Source organism: Trachinotus anak, unplaced genomic scaffold, assembly GCF_046630095.1.
Source record: "Trachinotus anak isolate AG129_WGS33_773 ecotype Australia unplaced genomic scaffold, CSIRO_AGI_Tana_v1 ptg000012l, whole genome shotgun sequence".
Classification (NCBI taxonomy): domain Eukaryota; kingdom Metazoa; phylum Chordata; class Actinopteri; order Carangiformes; family Carangidae; genus Trachinotus; species Trachinotus anak.
The window spans coordinates 12509149-12529545 of record NW_027273863.1 but is presented as its reverse complement, the minus strand read 5'-3'; the positions used below and the strand labels follow the sequence as shown (position 1 = coordinate 12529545).

General features: G+C 40.1%; 2 protein-coding genes across 7 annotated transcripts in view; one reads left to right on the top strand and one right to left on the bottom strand.

Annotated features, from left to right (window-relative positions):
• Nucleotides 1-54: 54 nt before the first annotated feature.
• LOC139628952 (cullin-3-like) lies at nt 55-9038 on the bottom strand. The gene is made up of 16 exons (XM_071491187.1): nt 8741-9038; nt 6361-6558; nt 5824-5937; nt 4214-4374; nt 3884-3998; nt 3565-3793; nt 3281-3426; nt 3014-3190; nt 2712-2882; nt 2455-2562; nt 2124-2248; nt 1922-2018; nt 1650-1784; nt 1308-1494; nt 826-971; nt 55-637 (listed from the first exon to the last, which is right to left on the bottom strand). The coding sequence occupies exons 1-16, from the start codon at nt 8798-8800 to the stop codon at nt 506-508; spliced, it is 2301 nt and encodes a 766-aa protein (XP_071347288.1). The 5' UTR covers nt 8801-9038; the 3' UTR covers nt 55-505.
• A 26-nt stretch (nt 9039-9064) lies between these two features.
• Nucleotides 9065-20397, top strand: part of mbnl1 (muscleblind-like splicing regulator 1) — a 49370-nt gene continuing 38037 nt past the window's right edge. For 3 of the 6 annotated variants that reach the window (XM_071491219.1, XM_071491214.1, XM_071491210.1), the window contains exon 1: nt 19102-19254. The gene's annotated coding sequence lies outside the window, so the exon portion shown is untranslated. Of the gene's footprint in view, nt 9156-9459; nt 9568-17401; nt 17646-18484; nt 18644-19097; nt 19255-20397 lie in introns of those variants that run through there. The other 3 variants (XM_071491191.1, XM_071491192.1, XM_071491202.1) reach the window with 3 other exon arrangements.

The window sequence follows — 20397 nt, the reverse complement described above, 5'->3', positions numbered from 1 at the left end:
CATGTAAGAGACAAATGTAGAAGAGCAAAGCATTTCTGTGAGAAACTACAGAGCATCAAACACTCATTATTTTTATTTTTGTTTTTTAACAATCCACATTTGCTGTTTTTAATAATTTTATTATTTTTATACAGTATTGAAACAAAAAAATAATGTGGTGCATTCACATTTTTCCCAAGGGATTCTTTGCAAGTTTGATCTCTACAAGGGTAAAACAGTGAAAAGCTTGAAGCTGGATCCATCCATGTTAAAACTCGCAGGGATTGGGAAGACTGGGCCCGATTTAAAAATCATCTAGGAGATCTAATGGATTTTTTTTTCTGTGCCAACATTTTATTCCCCATTTGTGTGTGTTTACTGTGTTTTTGTAAGGGGTGATGAATCAGGTTCCCAGCATTTGTCTTGAAAAGAAACTTCCAGTCCATGCGTGACAACAGTCCAAAGAAAACAAACAAATCCCATTCCCCCGTCCAGTCTCTTCCTCCTCTCATCCACAGTTTCTCTTCTATGCAACATAGGTGTACACTTTACGATCCTCTGGCGTCCTTGCCAAGTATTCTCTTTCTATTAGTCCTTCTATACGTTTTTTGATTACCACAGGACTGGGAAGAAAACGTGCCCGGAGCTGCTGAGTCACCTGAAGAGTTACAATAAAAGTTAGGATATGCAAGAAAACTGCACTGTTTTAACATTAAAGATTTTTCCTTAAATTACATTCCTAGTATTGGGAACAGGAAGTGGAGAAGATGGTAATGAATGGACTAAAATTGCTGCATTATTAAAGCCAAACGGAGCCAACTTTGTAGTATCACGTGCTTTCCTTACCTCTGCCACCAGGACATTGTGCTGCATCTTCTTCCTCGACTTCATGATTCGGACAATGGCTGCCTCTATCTCATGCTTCCTGTCGTCATCCACTTTCTGCCGCGTCTCTTTCCTTTCGGGGTCCGATTCCCCTTGTTTAGCAGCAACTGAGAAAGGATACAGAGAGAGGAGAAAATGTAGACAAACCTTTCAAGGTACTGTTTTACATTTGCAGAAAGAGTATCACCCCACTCCAAGGTTAGCTTCTGTAACGTAGCCTCTATGTCATGTATTTTTCAACAGAGGATTTCATCTACCCATTTCTGAAAGGCTTAAACATGATACTGAGGTATTCCACTCATATTCTGAAGTAAATGTGTATTTAGCACTGTATACAATACCAAAAACACATTGTGCTACAGACAGTCGTAGACATAGGCTCGCCATAGCTGAGAATTCAGCTCTCTGTAGTGATGTCTGTGTTGTACACAAACTTTGCCCACCTGTCTGTATTTTGACTCTGTGCAGTTTGGAAGTAAACTGATCATTGACTGTAAACACGTGGCCGTTCTCAATCTCCTTGGACTTTGGCTCCTTGGTGAGAACTCTCTGTGTGGGCTTTCCACAGGCCAAAGACTGCAACGCTCGCACCAACTCCCGCTCCGGAATATCTGTCTCCTGCTGGATCTCCTATAGAAGGGGATCGAAAAGGGGGATAAGGTTGTGAAAATTATTACAAAACTCTGTCCTCAGTTAGAATGATGTATGCCATGTCATACAGTGAGTAAAAATAACCTCTACAGAGATTAAGACAGCCAGATCAAGATGCTTCACTTTGTCCCCACCTCAAAAGTGCACTTTTCTCTGTTATTGAAGAGCATTAGGATGGTCATCTGGAAGGTAGAGACCTGCAGTATGTGCTTACGGGTGTTAGAGCCCGTCACCTGGGCACCTCCGACACCCACTTCAGAACCATCCTCCTGCAGTTGAAGTGGAAGGTAGGGTGAAATGATTTTGATTAATTATGACTATTATCTTAACAAGTCTTCTACCATTTTAAATACCAAACAACACCATTGCATATTAAATTCTGTGACTTTTAACATTTTGCTTCTACCTTTTTCACAGCCCCATAGAAAGTTGCGTTTAGGTCTGCCCCACCCATGTGGTGTTGCAGTGTGAGCTGTCTGCCGCTGTGCTTAGCGAGGTAAAACCTAAAAAATTAAGGCCAGGATGACATGCTTGAGAAACTACACAAAAAGCATTGAGCCTCCTGCAGAGTGTGTATAGTAAGACATGAGTAAATTTAAGAGTATTACCTTCTAAAGACTTCGAAGGCGTGTCTAGGAGCAGGAGGGATGGTGCATTTGGGGGTTGCAGACTGTGTGGGCCAGTAGCCAGTAGTGAGGACTCTTACTGTGAGGTCCACACCACTTAGAGATGCCTGAAAGAGATGCGTGGAATAACAACTATGGTTTGCGTTCAATAATATTGTGATGGTTCAAGACTCAATCCCTCAGTGTTGTCATTTAAATATTCTGCTGTAAACATATGGATCATGATTTGTACTTTAAAAGCAACTTCATGTCAAATGTGGGTTTTTACATATGCTTTGTTTAGAAAAAATTGGCTTTACTCTGACTGCCTTACCGACGTGGTTTGTATGTGTTGCCTGAACTCATCCATGGTAGTGTTGGAGATGCTCATATCTCTGAACATCCCTTCCAGTTTTGAGGTGAACTGACAGCCACATTCTGTCTGCAATTTAGAAAGACAGAGCATTGACTTAAAACTGCTGACAGGGATTTAGACAGGGCGAAGGCAGGGCAATATGAGCAGAGAGGGAGATATAATGGTACAAGGGATGTGCATATACATCTATAACCACAACCTTCTCTTCCTTTTACCTTGAGCTTAGAGATCATGTTCTTCTCGGAGTCATCTGAGACACTCTTGTTGCTGAGCAGCCTGCGACCGAGATGTTGCTTGTAGTACCTTTCAAATACATCCTTCTCCTGCATAAACCTGAACAACACCATGGCCTTGTCGAGGATCGACTCCACTTCCTGTTCTGTCAACTGGTGAGGCAAAAAAGAGTGAGGCTACATACAAGACACGCAACGAGCATTAAAAAAAAAAAAAAAAAAAAAAAAAAAAAAAAGAAATATGTGCTATGTAGGTTGAAAGAAAATTCTATGAAAACACATACCCCTTTGACTCCCTTCTTGAGCTTATCATCGATGAAGAGTGACAGGTACTCTGGGGAGCGGGAATTGAGGTTGAGGAAATACTCAAAGTCGCCAGCAATGGTTTGTTTGAAGAGTCTATCATTGTTGAAGGATTCGAGGAGGAAACGATCGAATCGTGTCTTCAGGTCTAGCAGGCCCTGGTGAGGAGGCAATTACAAAGAGCTGACATAATCTATATTACTCAACAACAGAATCAATTGTTTGGACACACTGTTGAACCAACTTACCTGGATATAGTCGACAGGGTTCTTGCCCTCTCCCTCTTCTGACACCAGAGCTTTGCCTTGCTCCCTCAAGTAAGAACTCATACACTCGCACATGGTTTTCAGGCCATTTGGCACACGACTGAACAGCTTGTACATGCATGCCAGGTCTGAGAAGTAGACAGGTGGGAAAAAAGTAATGAGAAACAAAGAGAAAATACTGGGGAAAAGGCTGAGAAAAGACAATAAATTCCTTCGTGTAATTGCTTGTTTTTATTTCTAAATTAGAATTTGAATTATGCTTTTACCCTCTGTCTTGCCATTCTTGAGCATATGAACGAGGCCAGAGTTCTCCATCTCTACAATGGTCTTCATGTGTTTAGAAATCAGCTCCCGTTCAACCACCTTGACAATGGGCTCCTCCGTAGACTTGTCCAGGCAGTGCATAACTCGCTCAATTTCTTCATTGATTCTGGCCTCTACCTTCTTTATGTAGACACTGGCACTGTTTTCTGCTAGGAACTTTTGGCTCTCCATCTGAAAGAGCAGATATTGTGCATTGTTTTATTATAGACTTTCAGAGGTTACAAAAATACAGAGGCACCAGGAAAACCTACACCGACTCACCTGGAAGAATTCAGCAGACATATCTAAGAAAGGGCCCTCAAAGTCCTCCTCATACACAGACCTGCCATCCAGGCCGAGAATCATCAGCATCTGGCAGGCATTTCTGATGGCCCCTCTGCAATGCATGAATGGAAAGCCTCCATCTCAGCAATTATGAAATTATTGAAATGACTAAATATAATAAATCTTATCACACTGCAATAATAAGATTTACGTTAAAAAAAAACATTATCAAAAAGTTTACAATCAACCTAAACATGTGGCATCCTGAAGAAGGCTTACAGTTACAATAATCTTTAGATGAGGCAGTGAAGTAGTACTCTTGCATACCTGTCTACAACCTCTCCTTTCCTCTCACGTGCAATCATGTCCAGTAATGTCTGTCGTAGATGGTCTCGAATGCAGCCGTAGCGCACGACCTGGTCTCTGAATATGATGAGGCCAAGATTGTACACATTCTCCACATTGTTTTGTTGAACATAGACCCGGTCCTGGGAGACGAGAGGATGAGGTGAAAAGGACATCAGATACTGTATCTGAATCAATTGCACTCATATGCATGTTGAGAGTTTAAAGACAAATGAAAAGCACAGGTAAAACTACTGTATATATTTAAGAATATACAGTTTGTGTCTCCTTGGACATGTCAGCAAAGCTTTCATTATACACTATACAATCCCACTGACAGGCTGCAAAACCTTTATAAGATCATTTGAGCATTAGAATAAACGACTGGCTGGTATCTGAATTATTCCCAGAAAACATACAGTTCAAGGTGGGCATGGGTGATAAAATATTTACCACGCCATTCAGTCGTAAGATTTGACATCACAAATGTTAGTCCAGGACAAATATCAGCCAGTGCCAAATGACAGGAGGTGGTTTTTAAAAAACAGCAAACGTCCTGGATATAACATGGAATTACAAGATGACTTGCACTGCCTTTTTTTTTTTTTTTTTTTTTTTTAAACTAAACTTTCAACAGTTTCTTTTATGAGCTTATTGGGTTTGACTTTGTGATTCCTCTGAATTTCTCTTAATTACAATAATGAATGAATGAATGAATAGGTTTGCATTTATTCGATTGTATTAATTCATAAAAACACTGTGCGTAAGAGGGGCTAACACTTAAGAAAAAAACAAATACACTCATGCTCCAGGCTGTATTAAAATTAATGAATAGTGTGTGAAAATCTATGAATTGCCCTACCTCTCCTTGATAAATAATGTCTCCAGAGCATGAAGAGAGGCAGTGTCTCGCAACAAGATAAATACACCTGGTGAGAACAGCAAAGTCACACTTGCTGCATCTGTCTAACTCCTCACTAGAGGTCAGCAGCCAGGTAACAACGACAGCAGGCTGTGGGTCTGCAGTAGTTAAACAACACAAAGCCAGCCGTTCGGGGTAAAGCAGAGCAGGAAAAAGGAGACTGTAGAACAAAAGGAGCCCAGGGGAGCTGTGTAGTCCCTGTACTGACTGTGCCATTGTTTAGCCTACACTTGTGCCTATCTCAAGGGCTCACTCATTCACACACAACCCCATAAAAACTTTGGACATGCTGTGGGCTAAAGTAAATCAACCAGTGCTGCCAGTTTTCCAACAAAACAAATAAATACAGCAACAGAGGCTCATTGTTAGACCTGCAGATGAAACAGCACCTTCGAAGTCCAGGATAAGATGTAGGTGAAGGCTGACCACAATTGAACACAAAAGGCCATTTCTTCAAAAGCACAAAATTATTTGTGACAGAGAACAAGCACCATAATCCACTTACAAGGCAATGCAGCCCATGAAAGAAACCTATAACCTCTAGCCTATTCTTATTCACAAAACACAAAAGAACCGCCACTGGTGGTAAATATCTTCGTAATAAATCTACAACTACTGTACAATTTACTTACTATGACACAAGGCAAGGCACACACATCAGCTTACCCACCATGTACATGAGGATGTCTCTAATCATAACCATGGCAGTTTGATGGTCATTCCAGGCCTGATTCAGTGTTTGCAGGAAGTTATTATTGAGAGAGTTTAGGACATCTTCCCGTACCTAAAAAAAATAGACACAGAATAGATCAGGTTGTAACAATAATGAGAAGCAAACTATTAGGAAACTAAGTGTTAGATAATGTAATATCCATAGTCCATTCACAGTCCATTCGTATACTAATACTGCTTGGTAAAAGAGGGGTGTATAAGCTTCTTTGTAAGCATTTGTTACTGATATAATACAACATCCTTCAAGCAGGTGCACCACTGTTAACAGTTTTACATTTAAATGTGTTTGCCTACAATAGGCAATTATACTTTTTTTCAATCCATAATGGACAGTGAACTACAGAATGTAAAGACAAAACAAAAGAGACTCAATGGTAATGATTGTCTTATTTTTCCTTTTCTCACATCGCTACTACTCAATGTTCTTTAAATTACAGATTAAGAAGCTGCATTAGAGAAGAATAAATATCTTTACTTTGTTGATGAGGTGCTCAGTGACAACCTCCCTCAGGCCTGTGTAGAGCTTCTCCCCATGCTTGTGGAGCACCATGGTGTAGGCGTTCCTGTACAGTTCCTCAAAGCTTAGTCCACTGTTGTTCTTCCTCTGGATCTCCTGAATGGCATTCTTCAGAAGGTCCCAGATGTTGTTCACATACTTCTCATCCATTGTCATCTAGGGAGGGGCAGAGAGATGAAAATGTATTTATATGTCTATTCTTCATTACTTCGATGTGGTATAAGCAGCTGAGGACTGTAATGTCAAGGATTATTCTATGCAATACACTTTAGTAGTTCAAAATACTTATACAATAATATTAATCATCATCGTCATAATAATACAGATTGAATATATGCTCTGAGTTGTTAATGTCTAATAGTATTGCAGCTTTCTAAAGCCACATCCACATAGATTTCATAACTTCCACGCTAAACAATTTCTATGTTGCAGTGTGGAGAGAAAACACAGGTGGTATTTTTTTAGCTTGTGATACAAATCTAACACATTTTTCTTTTGGTCATGTTACTGCAGTTGTAAATAGAGGAAAGGCGAAGTAAAAATGAGTGGACTGTCAGCATAAAGCGGACTGTCAGCACAACAGCAATTTTGGCAGTGTAGCGATAGTGGCAATGTGGTGATATTTCAGTTATAAATATACTACAGAAAAAAAAAAGAATGTGCATTATGAATTCTGTTACGGACCTGAGCCCATTATGAATTCTGTTACAGACCTGAGCCCATTATGAATTCTGTTACAGACCTGAGCCCATTATGAATTCTGTTACAGACCTGAGCCCATGAAGACTGTGGCATCTTTTTGTGCACACTCCATGAAAACTTTTACAGTCCCAAAATCAAGGAAGTGCTGCTTGACACCAGCAAACAGGTAATCAAACAATCCAGCAACAAAATGCTGCCTTTTTCTGAGAGTTCTTTATGACTGATTAAAAATGGATTTTAAGTCAGTGAACTAAGACATAAGCTCATTGGTTGTTAAGATTTCTCTGAAATTGTACCTCTAAATCTGGAAGGGAAATGGAGAGAGGGTGAGGAAGCACCCATGAAGTGTGTCAAACCTCTCTACCACGTTTGATGTGCTCCACTTTCTGACTGAAAATAAAATACTTAGAACTAGAGTTAACCTTCCAGTAACCTCAATTTTAGATTGCACTGATGTCAGATCAGCAATCAATACCATTATATACTCTGAGCTGAGGTATCAGATTCGGTATCTGAAGAGAAAAAGTTGTATGGGTGCAACCCTATTGAAAAGTAACTAGCTTGACAGCTAACCTACCCAAATTCCTGTTCAAATCAGTAGGGATATAATACAACAGGTATATAATACAATCATTTTATATTCATCCTTAAATTATATTTTCGTATTATAATGACTAAGATCACTTGGTAAGAGCTTCATTGTGGTCTATGTGACAGGTCTTTCACTTGCATGTAAGCGCAACATTTGCGAGAGGATGAACTGTGTTCACTCACTCATCTGCTCACTGACTCACTCTGCAAGACACCCACTCAGAAACCTAGATACCTAGCAGAAGAAAAGCCATTTGTCTACGGTTCACACTAACAATCTCAACAAGGAATGGAAGGGTGTTTCAAGGGCTAGGTGGGCAAGCCTACATAATATCCCACAACCTGATAACTATGCTCATAAACAATATAATAATACATTGGGGAGTGATTGAATTTGTAATTCAGACCATTGATCGGCGAGTAGTGATGAAAGATTTGTGACAGTAGCACAAGTAGTAGCAGGTAGTTAGCTTGGTAATGTCAACAACATAAACTATTCAAGTTACCTTGGGAATGTATACGGTAGTCTCAAGTTAGACTGAAGTTGCGTTAGCTCTAAAGCAAACACTGCATGGTAATGCTTTATTTGTCATCTATAACAGCCTGTGCCAAATGCATGCCGCAATGAAATTTCAACAACCTAAAGAGACTGCCGTTACCATAGCGTAATGATACTTGCTGACTGACTGCAACTTGGCTAACGTCAAGTTAGCTAACACCCAGGCCTGCTACTCAGCTAGCTACTATTTGCTAGTCTCTAACTGAAGAAGTTTTCTTACATATGCTAACATTAGCTCATGTCAGACGACGACTCTATTTTCAGACCGAGAAACTAGCTAACGTTAAATTAACTGAGCTAATAACATATTTAATGTGCTTCAGGTGACGTGTCCGGCTAACAGCAGTTTTCACTTGACAATGACATGTTTTTTTTCTCGATTGACCAGCTAGCTAGCAGGCAGTTGCTAGCATAAAATTCTGTCATCCCCGCTACTCGAGTCTCACAGTTAGCGTCCCAGCGCTCACGGAACCGGTAAATACTTACAGGAAAAGCTCGTATCCTCATCTTGGTGTCCTTCTTGGTGCCGCCTTTGAGGTTGGACATGATTAGTTAGAACGACTTTCGTTTCTAAGTTGACTTAAAGACTACATGAAAGGCAGCTGCTAGTTTGCTTTCTACGCCAGGAAAGCGGCAGGGAAACTCAGTGACCTCCCCTTTGGGAATTAGGTCGGTCCGTGTGTCTGTTATGTTGTTGTCACTCGCTCTCTTCCCAGTGGTTTTTGGCTAATGTTAGCCTGGATGCAGTGATGGCGGACGGCTGTACTCCACTGCGCAACGGCGAAATCTCGCGAGGGTAAAACCTGTCCTGTGACAGGTGCACTCCACAGGTTGGTCATAACCGCTCACTCAGCCGCAACGGTTACATCGGTATGATGTTAATATTTCGACAAAAAACGTTGTAAGTATTTAATTTAATAACAGTTAAAATACCTGGGTGAACGTGAAAAATATTGACAAGAAAGCAAAAAAAAAAAAAAAAACTTTATTCGGTGACGGTTACAGGCTCTACCGTTGTGCTTCAAGCGCCAAGTAGATTTAGGTTAACACTGTATTTATACCATATCAAGCTAGCTATCTTCTTGAGAACGCACACACGACCACCATTCAGTCGGATATATTGACAGTATATATTAACAATGCTCTATTCACTGTGAAATATGTTCAGCTTGAACATGCTAATTGTCTTCGTTGCTGTTTTCCAGTCCACCTCTCACTCTTCACATTGACCAGTGGCTGGAAGACTGAATATCTTCTCACCGTCATGACGACGCTCTCTGGATAGGAGACAGAGAATCTGTTACAACAAAAAGGTGAGTCCTGTAAAGGTAAACATTTAAGAATATTAATTCCAAAGAATTTAATAACTCCCAGTCTATCAGAATATTCAACCAAGAAGTACAGTAAAGCCACAAAAACCTTAAGTCTCAAAATTAATTATCACACACAGCGTATTTATGGACTAATTAGCCTATCTATCACTTATAGTGCTGATAATAGGAGCCTGCAGTAATCTAGCTACCTGTGCACTCTGCTGTGATGATGGGAACTGTTGCATTCTTTCGGAGATTAGCTCTCACTCTCCTTCTCAGACCCATGTTCTCCAGCTCCAGCTTTCTGATTTCCGACCGCATGGCGCTGATCACCTGGTTAAGCCGGTGTTCGCTGTCCATGGTGCTGACCGCACACGTTTCCACCCTGTCTGGATCGTTCTCATGGACGTTCAACTCACCACACGACCCCATCTGACCTGTAAACACGCAGTCAGTCACAACACATAGGTCTTTTTCATTCAAAGTTGATTTCAAAGCTCAACATTGGGCCGACAATGAAATAAGCAGCCAATCAGAAGAAGCTATTTCATCTCTCATCAGACCATTGATAGTCGGGTCACCTGATGGGGAGAGTGTTATTTTCTTCTCAGTGATCTGATGCCTACCACTTTCTCTCCTCCTGTTAAATATTCATCTACTCTGTCAACATAAAGCAACAATAGGTACTTGGGAGAGGCCTAGCTGTGGTCTAACAGTGTGTGTCAATGTGGTAGGGTGAACTGCTTCTTATTGAAATTCAGACTGCATCTCAGTGTGCCTAAAATATATAAAGGTGGACAAAGAGTTTATTTTCATCTTTCAAACATCTTTTTTTTTTTTTTTGCATTGTACCTAAACCTTAACCTTCTTATTTCTGCCCCAAATGTGTGTAATGTGTGACAATCATATATCTCCAAACAGCCAGCTCAGTTTCCACACTGATATCCTCATTTTTAGGGCTCACACAGACAGCCTTGCTACATTCACTGAAATCTAATAGCTGCACATGCAGATTTACGATGACACAGTGGGAATAAGTGTAAAAAGTAACCCGATGTCTGCTGTATGTATTAATGTGTGTTTACTTATAAATGTGGTCTATATGAGAATTTACAGTAAGAACACCTGTGCATCAATGGTGCAGTATTTAGAGGAGAGAATATGAGTCAGTGATTGTCTGTTTGGTGCTGCTCTGCTGCTCTCTAGTGTTTCGAAGTCCAAGTACCATGCTTAGAGAGTAGAAAGCAGAACAGTATTGTTTCACTGACCTCTTCTGGTTGAAACTGTCAAGTCTGCAGCACCTCAAACTACAGATAACAGTGATGTCAAACTGCTTTAGACTGCCTGATAAATATGTGTCATGGACACGGATAGATACTAGTGGACATCAAAAACATAAGCACCATAAAAACATGAATAATTGATTCACTGAGGAAATGTGCAGATAAAGTGAGCACTAACCTTTACAGGCAAATACAAAAGATAATAATATTACAAGGAGTTCAGAGTGTTCAGCCAGATCTTCTAGGCAGATGCATAGTTCCAGGCACTATTTGTAAATACAAGCTTCAATAAGCTTCTATATTATATAATTTTTAGGAGCTGATGCTCGACCATCCAATGTCTCATTTAGCCTCAGTCTAGCCATGGTGCATGTAACAATGATGCATTATAGAAAAAAACTTATAGAAATGTGTGCATATCAGATGTCCGAATTGTGTGCATTTCCCTTCTCAGTTAACATCCTCTCTGATATTGACAGTGAAGATGGCATTCATTGAGCTGTGGTTTGGGCACAGGAAGTGCTGTAGCTACGACCCCAGTGTGTGCGCTCAGAAATAACTTTAGTGTTATTGTGGAGGGCAAGCTCTATGTTGATCAGCCACTTTATAAATTCAGCCTGTCATCTAATTTAGCAAATTATTTTTCATGGTCAGGTTATACATTACTTTATGCAACATAAGTAAGATAAAATAAATCTGTATTTAATATTTGGTGATGTTGTGTTTGTCACTATGACCACCTTGTTGATTTGGTCTATAACTTAGTTGGGTAACATTGCCAACAGAACTCTATGACACACATTTGATCAGCTGAGTGTAGCATAATATCAAGTCTCCTGTTTACTTGTGTCGTGTTTTGACACCACATTACATACTCTAAGTTCCTCCCATTCCACAGTGTGGCATGTAAGCTGTTTGTCTGCTGATAACAACCCCTCAGCAACGGAGAGATAAACTCCACATGCTGCTGTAGAGACAGTTAACACAAGCTGCAGACTGCTAACATGACAGAAAAGAATTGTGTTTGGGGAAAAGATTCTGCTGAGTGAAAGATGTATTTTTAGAGTGATTTTAAATTAAATGTGATATCACTGTGGACGGGCTGACTACAATAACAGCAATTTAAAAAATTATTTTAATTTTCACTTTAATGTTTGCCATAAATATATCATAAATAATATCAAAGATGTCCAGCAGGTGGCGTGTGGTGTAGTGTGAGTTTAACAAAATTAGGCCTAATGTACTCAAGCTTCATTCCATGTGTAAGCACATGACATCCTCCAGCAGCAGGGTAAGCCAGAAAGACGACAGTATAAAGTGGTGCAGTCGAAAGCAGCGGTAATTGATTTTTTTTTAAAGTGATTACAGAAGCAGAATTTAATATACTGCTTTTGATTTCAGCTCTTTTCATCGCTGCTACTTGCTTTGCAAACACGACACCAGAGGGTCAGGACAAATGCAGCTCCCTTCAGAATCCCGCACTCATCATTTTAGCCAAGTTGCTGTTGACCTGGCGCCAACACCACAAAACAGGACAAGTAATTTAATTTGCCACTGCTGCCGACCTTGAAACAGGGAATGTAGGCTACCAGAATCCCAATAGGGAGGCTTGAGGAAAACATCCTGGGAGCTGAGAGAGGGGTCAGGCTGTTCTGCCTGTAGCATCACACACAGTCTCCTCACCTCTAGAGGAATACTTTTGTCCTTCAGATTTGCATGCAGAGATTGAAGAGATTTGTCTGTTCTTGTTTTAAAGATAGTATCCTACTGTCTCTAGAACTATTGCGATTATGTTACCAATGATTTAATTTTAGGTGTAGGAACCATTACAGTAAGAAGATTCTGTGTATAACATCACTACTATATGATTATAACAAAGTGCAGTCACAAGATTCTGTGTATAATATCACTACTATATGATTATAACAAAGTAATGTAGCAAACTCTTATAATCACTTTCAAGGCAGAGGTTATAAAGGCCAATACTGTGCTCTGTGTCTGTCCATTTTCATGGCATAACATCAAAAAGTGAGTAAAGTATACAGTGCTTCCCCAAAATGTTACCTTCCTCAAAGTGAAAAGGACAATGCAGTTATAGTCAGGAAGTAAACTTCATCATAGCAACAGATAACTGGCAGAAGCATTCAGTAAAAGACCAATGTTGACCTAATCTTATAGTCAAGATGCGCACCTATACGTAAGCTGTTTTATATGTCACAAAGAGTGATACGATCATGACTCACTGGATATATCACACTGAAGTCTGGAAAGTGTCACCTCCCTGCGTGAGAGGTGCTAAATAAAACAAATAGCATAGGGGGTAGGAGAAATGTAGGGCACATCTGCTTTTATTATGTGATACATGTCAAGGATGTCTCATGGTACCTCTATCAGTCATGTTTACATATCTCAGGAAATATGTGACAAGAAGTGATATGTTGATGAAGTTGGCATTTCTGTTGATAAGATCAGATCTCTTTAAAAATAGTATATTCTGAGAAGCCTTGCAGCGAAAAAAAAAAAAAAAACATATTCACTGATCTTTTAGAAAACTGCTTTGTCATTGTGACTTGTCACCACAATTACAATGATGATATAACATTAAGGGGTTAGATAAATTTTCACGTCCCATAAGCAAAACAAGTGTTCTGTTACTTACTGACATGTTAGTAATGTCTTATGTGCGGACACATTCCCTATCCCATCTCTCATCACCCAGAATGAACAAATGAACCAAGGTCCTCTTCCAGCCATGTGATGTGATGTGATCTGCTAGTAATTGCTGCCATAACTTGCTGCCCTATTGAAGTGACATCTTAAATCACCCTGGTGAAAATATCTTGGGTTAGAATTCAATATTGGTCGTAAAATCTAAATATAAGGCCCCAGAGACTAAGCTGTTTCACAGAGCGCTGTGGTAGCTGTCTGGCAAAAACACACACAGGGTTATAAGGCTTGAAAGTGAAGCCCCAGCCACTTACAATAGAGCTTCTGCTATTGAGATTATTGGTGTAATATTTGTGAAATGTTCTAATAACCCTGAAGACGCTATTTGAAAGGACATTTTAAATCCAGTTCTATGCATCCTTGTCTTCCTGCATGCCAGTGTTTCAAATAGAAACCTGTTGGTTTTCCAGCCACTCAGCACTGTCTTTAATGACATAGCTCATAGCCACAGTCCCATCCAACAGCCTTCATTATGACTCAGTAATCACAGACTACATTTGTTTTTCTTTTCCTCTCAATTCTCTCTATCTCTCTTTCTCTTTGTAAACCTATAGGCCTCTGTCTCCCTCCCCCTCTGTTTGTCTTCCTCTGAGCAAGACGAATCCAGTAGTGAGCAAGAGCCGCTAGCCTGCTGGAGAAAGTGTTTGTTGACTTTTCGGCACAGACTGGTGCTCTGTAGGGGAGCAGTCTGTTATTTATGGCTCAGGGCCTTATGTGATTGGCTGAGGAGAGATATAATTATGTCTGGCACTCAGCTTAGCTAGTTTTAGAGTTACAATAGGTGCCATGTTGAGTTCACTGGTTGCTAGGTTACTAAGTGGAGGGTCTGTATAGAAAATGTTTTTGATATAGACTTAAACCCCTTTTCTATATTTAGCCCAATGAGGCAAAGTTATGATTAATTACTGATATTGTTATATGAGACTGGATACAGTCTGGAATTTGGGTTTACAGTTTTGCACAGAACAAAGACTGTGAATTTTGTGCCCCTGGAAATGCTTTAGGGAGGCATCTCTTAATGACCAGCATGAGCCAGAGGAATGACTACAGCAGCTAAAACTGTTGTTTTTAAGACAGACTTAAAAAATTGTGAACCTATCCTTTAATGACGTGATACAGTGTAAATGTTCTATCTTTCACCTTAGAGGATGCATTACACAGGAGCTACAAGTAAATGAAATTACCTGCAGTGTATATCATTATCATTTCTCAAATTTTGTCTATAAATATCTTTTAAAGCAGATATGGGACCGATATGTGATCGATACTGTTTGGTAGTTGGTATTATTTGACAGCATCCCATATAAACCAAACGTAAAAATGAGGTTACTTTGGCATTGAATAAAATGAATTGATAAAAAAAATGTTTAAAAAAGAAATGAAGCAACATGGCGAGTGAGTGTAGAGTGTCTAGTTTGTACTCTACAGTGAACGTTAACTATTGAAATGGTTACCAGCCGTGACAGTGTGTGTGTGTGTGTGTGTGTGTGTGTGTGTGTGTGTGTGTGTGTGTGTGTGTGCATGTGTTTGTGTGTGTGTGTGTGTGTGTATGTGTGTGTACATGTGTGTGCGTGTGTGTGTGTGTGTGTACGTGTGTGTACGTGTGTGTACGTGTGTGTGCGTGTGTGTGTGTGTGTGTGTGTGTGTCGTCATGGTAAAATGTGGTCTCGGAGGCACCTACTGCAGTGGGAACCATCACAGAGGTGGTTTTGACTACTTTGGCAGGTGTTTATATGTTTGTCTGTTGACAAATTTTACAGCAATGGTGTCACAACTGTGGCATCACAAAACATTACAGGCATGTAGTTGAGATCAAAATGAAGGCCACATTTGAAAATGGGTGTGCTTCGACATTAGTACTCATGTAATAATGTAGTAATGACTACTGAGTACTTGTGGGTCGGCATGTCAACAGCGGCTGGTCTCGGCATCATCCCATTGCATGATGGTCTGTAGTTAATATTTAGCAGTGCAGTTGGATGATTGTCAGGGCTAAACAAGGTTTAGGACAACCCACAGTTTCTGATTTGTTGTTTATCATTAATTAACTCCTGTGCCATTGGATGACTGACTGTTATCTGAATGTACTGGCAAGGCAGTTACTTCTTAAACACCATCAGAGGGCTGTAATTTTTTGTTTTATTGATGCCACCTGTTACTTATTAGCCTCTAGGTATGAAGTGGCTTATCTGATTGCATGATGACAGTTACTGAGCTCATCATTCACACAAATGATGTGAGGTGGTAGAAGGTTTACCAAGGAGCTGCAAGGATTTCCACAGAATTGCACTATATATGGAGGTGAGAAGGCTGGAGTTGGATATGGAAGAAGCAGGGTAAATTAGAAACCATCTTGCAATGGGATCGCACCAGACGCAATTCCCATCAACATGTTGACATTCCGACCCATGAGTGCTCAGTAGTCATTACTACATTATAACTTAGTACTTATTACTACATTACTGTGGGTCGGCATGTGCCCATCCTCGGAGTCGGAGTACTAAAAGCCGCATTTGTGGTAGTAGGTGTCTCCAGGACCACATTTTGCCATGATGAGAGACCCATAGAATCACAAGGTAAAAACAGTACCAGCCCCACTGTCTGGGCTGGTAATAAGTCTGAACAACCATCTTAATAATTGGTGAAGAGGCTGATTTACAGCCAAAGACTTGATAAAACATGAAGTTTCTTTAAAATAGTAATAATCAAATCCTGTGAGAGGAGGTTAATTAAATTAATAGTTGTCAATTACACAAGAAGCATGAAAAATTCTCTTCATGAAAACAGTTACATATTCATATTGCTCCAGTAGCCTTTATCTTCTCATTATGCAGGGTGGTGGGACAGGGACCTTGAATAGACTAATGGGATTATGTCACTTTGAATTGGCCTTTACCAGGGTTATTCCACACATTTGCAGTAAAACAGCAGCCACATATTTGTCTGCTCACTATAGGAAGTGGGAGGTGAACATGAGACTTCAGCACTCCAGCATAGATAATCCTGTTGTGTATTCCATACCATGGCTTATTTGATCACTGTCTTCAATAATATATGTGTAGTCATATCACACGTAGAAAACAGAGGGATGCAAAAGGAGTGGAGGCTCAATGAGTAATCCTCATCTAATCCATTTATTTAAAACACATGGGCTGCCAGGGTTAATAAATTGTGATATGTCTTTTTCATGAGTCTACAGAGTTGCAGCGTTGCATTTTCCTTGCCATTTAGTCGTAAAGAAGACACATTTTAACTTTTTTTAATTCATGCTACACAAGTAAATTAATTCATTTTAAAGCTCAAATACTAAAATACTGTGTATCTCTAAAATGTAAAATAGGCGTCTGCTCTCGCTCTCTCTGTCAAATGAAAAACAACCAGATCATGATGGAGAAAAAATACACTTCTAGTCCAGGAGCATCTAGTTTCAGTGCAGCCGGGGTTATTAAAGATTACATGACATAGTATGAGGGCCTGGCTGAGTGGATAGTGTAAGTATAGACTCTCTGATTAGTCCCGTCTTCACACCTAATTACTGTTGTGATTTTATGGCAATCTGTTGTGACAGTGTCTGAGTTAGTAACAGGATCAAGCTGTCCACATATCTACTGAAAGTGGTGTAAGGATAAGATGGTTGCAAAAGTTTCCAAACTGTAAGGCTAGATAAACTCACAGTGTGAGTAATTTCGATAAATAGGTGCTTTGTTAAAATATTTACATAGTTCCCACAGTGCTAAGATATGACTTTTAGACCTAGATAATAAGTAAAATGGCACCTTCATATAACAAATTTTGACAGTCATCTCTGTCCCCTCTCTCTCCAGCTCCTTAGTGTTGCTAGGAATGCAGTAGTGCCACTTGCAGACTGCAGTGTCCAGGGAGCCCTAAAAAGGGAAGGAGTCTCACTCTGATTCCTGGCAGCTCATGGAGCAGTGGAGGCTAAATTAGGCCTGGTTTCATTGACTTCCAATCCTCTGAGTCCCACCAGCCCTGCAGCCAGAGGAGGGGAGGCCGGCTGGTTCTTAGGGCCACTGATGCTTCCTCAGAAGTTCTCCAGACACTCCCTGGGTAAGTCTAAGTGTCAGATGGAGAGATGATATGTCCAGAAAGGTTGATAATAATCCATGCAAAAGGAAAAGAAACATGAATTATAGTAAAGGTTCTGTGATGCTTAGCATTTCAATGTCAATAAATCATAAAAAAATAAACTTAAGTGATACTGGGAACAAACAATACACCATGCTCTATTGTTTCAGCTCGAGAATTTTGAGATGCCTGATTTGATTTTAATCATTTTGCTACCCCTCAGATTATACTGGAAATCCACATTACTCCCCTTAATTCGCAAAGTGACAGTTCATTATATCTATATAGGCTTATTTGTGAAATTCAATCGTGAATTGTCATTAAATAGCCCAGATATACTTTTTTACTGCCTTTTTATCCTTGTTTTCACTGTAAAAAGTCACAAAATACCAGAAATAAGGTCTCTGATGTTGTCAAATGTATCCTAGTTTGTGCCATTTATTTCCAGCATATTCATATTAGTAGCTTCAAATATGTAGTACAATAGCAACATTATTCAGCAACATGTGGAATTTTTGAAACATGGTCTCATATTTGAAAAACACAAAAACACTGGCATTAGACAGAGGCTGTAACTTGTCTTGACCTTATTTGTTTATTGTAAATCTGACAAGATTTCATAATTAATTTAATAATGATGTATTACATTAACAAGTTCATTGCTTTATCCCTCATTTGCTGCGTTGCACAAAACGTGCAACCGACTCAGTATGTGTTTTTCTGCTGATAAAATGCTTGTTGTCTGCCTCCCACTTCTCTGCTCTTTCCCCTTGCTGTGCTGTCCAGTGTGATTGACTGTGTGTCTTTCTCTGTACTGGCAGTCGGAGACAGGTGCTGAGTGCTGCTGAGTGTTGCTGTGTGTGTGGGCTCCAGGGGCCTGGTTCAACATTCCAGTGATAGTTTGATAGGCTCAGTCCTTGGAGAAGAAAGAGGAGGGGGCCAAATGCTTGAACTGACCACTATGAAGAAGAACTGAGGGGGTAAGTGAAATCCTGTGATGATGTAGCGGCTGTGGGGATTGTGATAACATAATGAAAGTCCCCTTTCTTTTTTAAGTCTCTCAACTGCAGCCTTTACAACACCCCACTTCCTGATTTACCAAGCCGTTTCACTGCTTATCTTTCAGGCTGCAAACTGGTCTAATGTCACAGGAACTTCCTCTTTTCACACACTCACAGGCTGCAAGCATGCGCACATGCTTGTATGTGCATTTACATTATACACAAAGTGTATACTCACAGTTTGAAAATGGAGGGAAAGAGGAAGTTATAAGAAGGGGATGCAAAGAGAGGCGGGGATAATAGCAAGGTGACCATATTTGGCATCGGTAGATAATACAAGAAGAAGATGCAAATGAGATAAGGAGTGGTTGTCATGGAGACTTAGTGTTGCACAGTGATGGTTCACTCTAAACCTGACCACATTTGTGGTATGGCCGTTGCCAAGCAGAAGGTGCTATTATGAGAGAGTGAGAGAAGTGGAAGGAGAAATGAAGATGTTAGTTCATCCCACAATGCATTGCGTCAGCATGACCTGTGTTGAAGTGGTTTCATCTGTCCCAGTGGCACGTCAGCGAGAGACAGACACGCAGGTAAGCAGCTCTCTCTGTAAAATATCTATAAATAACTGACAATGACTCCATAGTGTAATGATTGGTTGTTTCATTCAGCATCTTCTCTTTGTTTTGTTGTTTTTATTTCTTAAAATTCTGTAACTGCGTAATTGATGATGACTTTCTTATTTACTTTCTCTTACACTTTTGCAAAAGAGGGAATTTTTTCTGCTGGAGTAAAGCCAACATGTGCAACATTGTCTTATTTTTCTCTATACTATGAAGGGTCTGTAAGAAGTTTAAGATGTAAGGAGAGTTTATATAATATTTGCGGCAGTACATCTGCAGTCTATGTTTAGACAGAAACATTGCTGAAAGCCCAAGTGAAAACATCTTTGCAAAGGGTGTTTCCATTCGTTTTCATTTTATCTCCAAGATAAGCTTCAAGCTTGAATCGCGCACACACACATGCACAGTGGTGTCATATGGGGACAAGACAGTGTGCTATTTCCTCTCTCTGTATTTCAAACCTGACAGCTTGAATTGCACCTGCTTCCCCTCACTGCGTCAAAGTAGAAAGAAGTTAAGAGAAAACCACAAAGTATGCTGCAGGGAAACATTACTGCAAATTCACACCAGAATAGGGGGATTTGTCAGCAGACACACGTTTACAACTTTTCCCACTTTCATGCACATTTTTAGTGATGTGTAGAATTTTTATAGCACCCTTGTGTATTTGGTGTATCCCTCACACATTCTAAAGTAACACATAACATAAACAGAAGTTTTTTGTGGCCTCCAAAATAAACCATAGGGAAATGGCTGACATTGAATGCTGCTCTCTGCTGTGGGCCTTTCTGCAACACTGTGTACTGTTACAGTTGTTGCTGTGATGGTCTGTAATGGGAGTGTAATATGTATTTGCGGCCTTAGTGATAGATTAGCTGTCAAAGTATGGCACCCAAAAGCTCTGGGACATTTCCTCAGTGGAGTGAGAGTTCACATCAGCCAGCCAGTGTCATTTACAGAGAGCTGGGAAATAGCAGAGCATTGAGATGATAGGGAAGCTTAAGGTGGAAAGTTGCGCTCATCAGGGAGGAGCGCGAGAAAATATGGGTGGACAAAAGTGAGAGGTTAGGGATTTGATGGTTTGACAGAGGCAAAGCGGTCACCCATGATAGA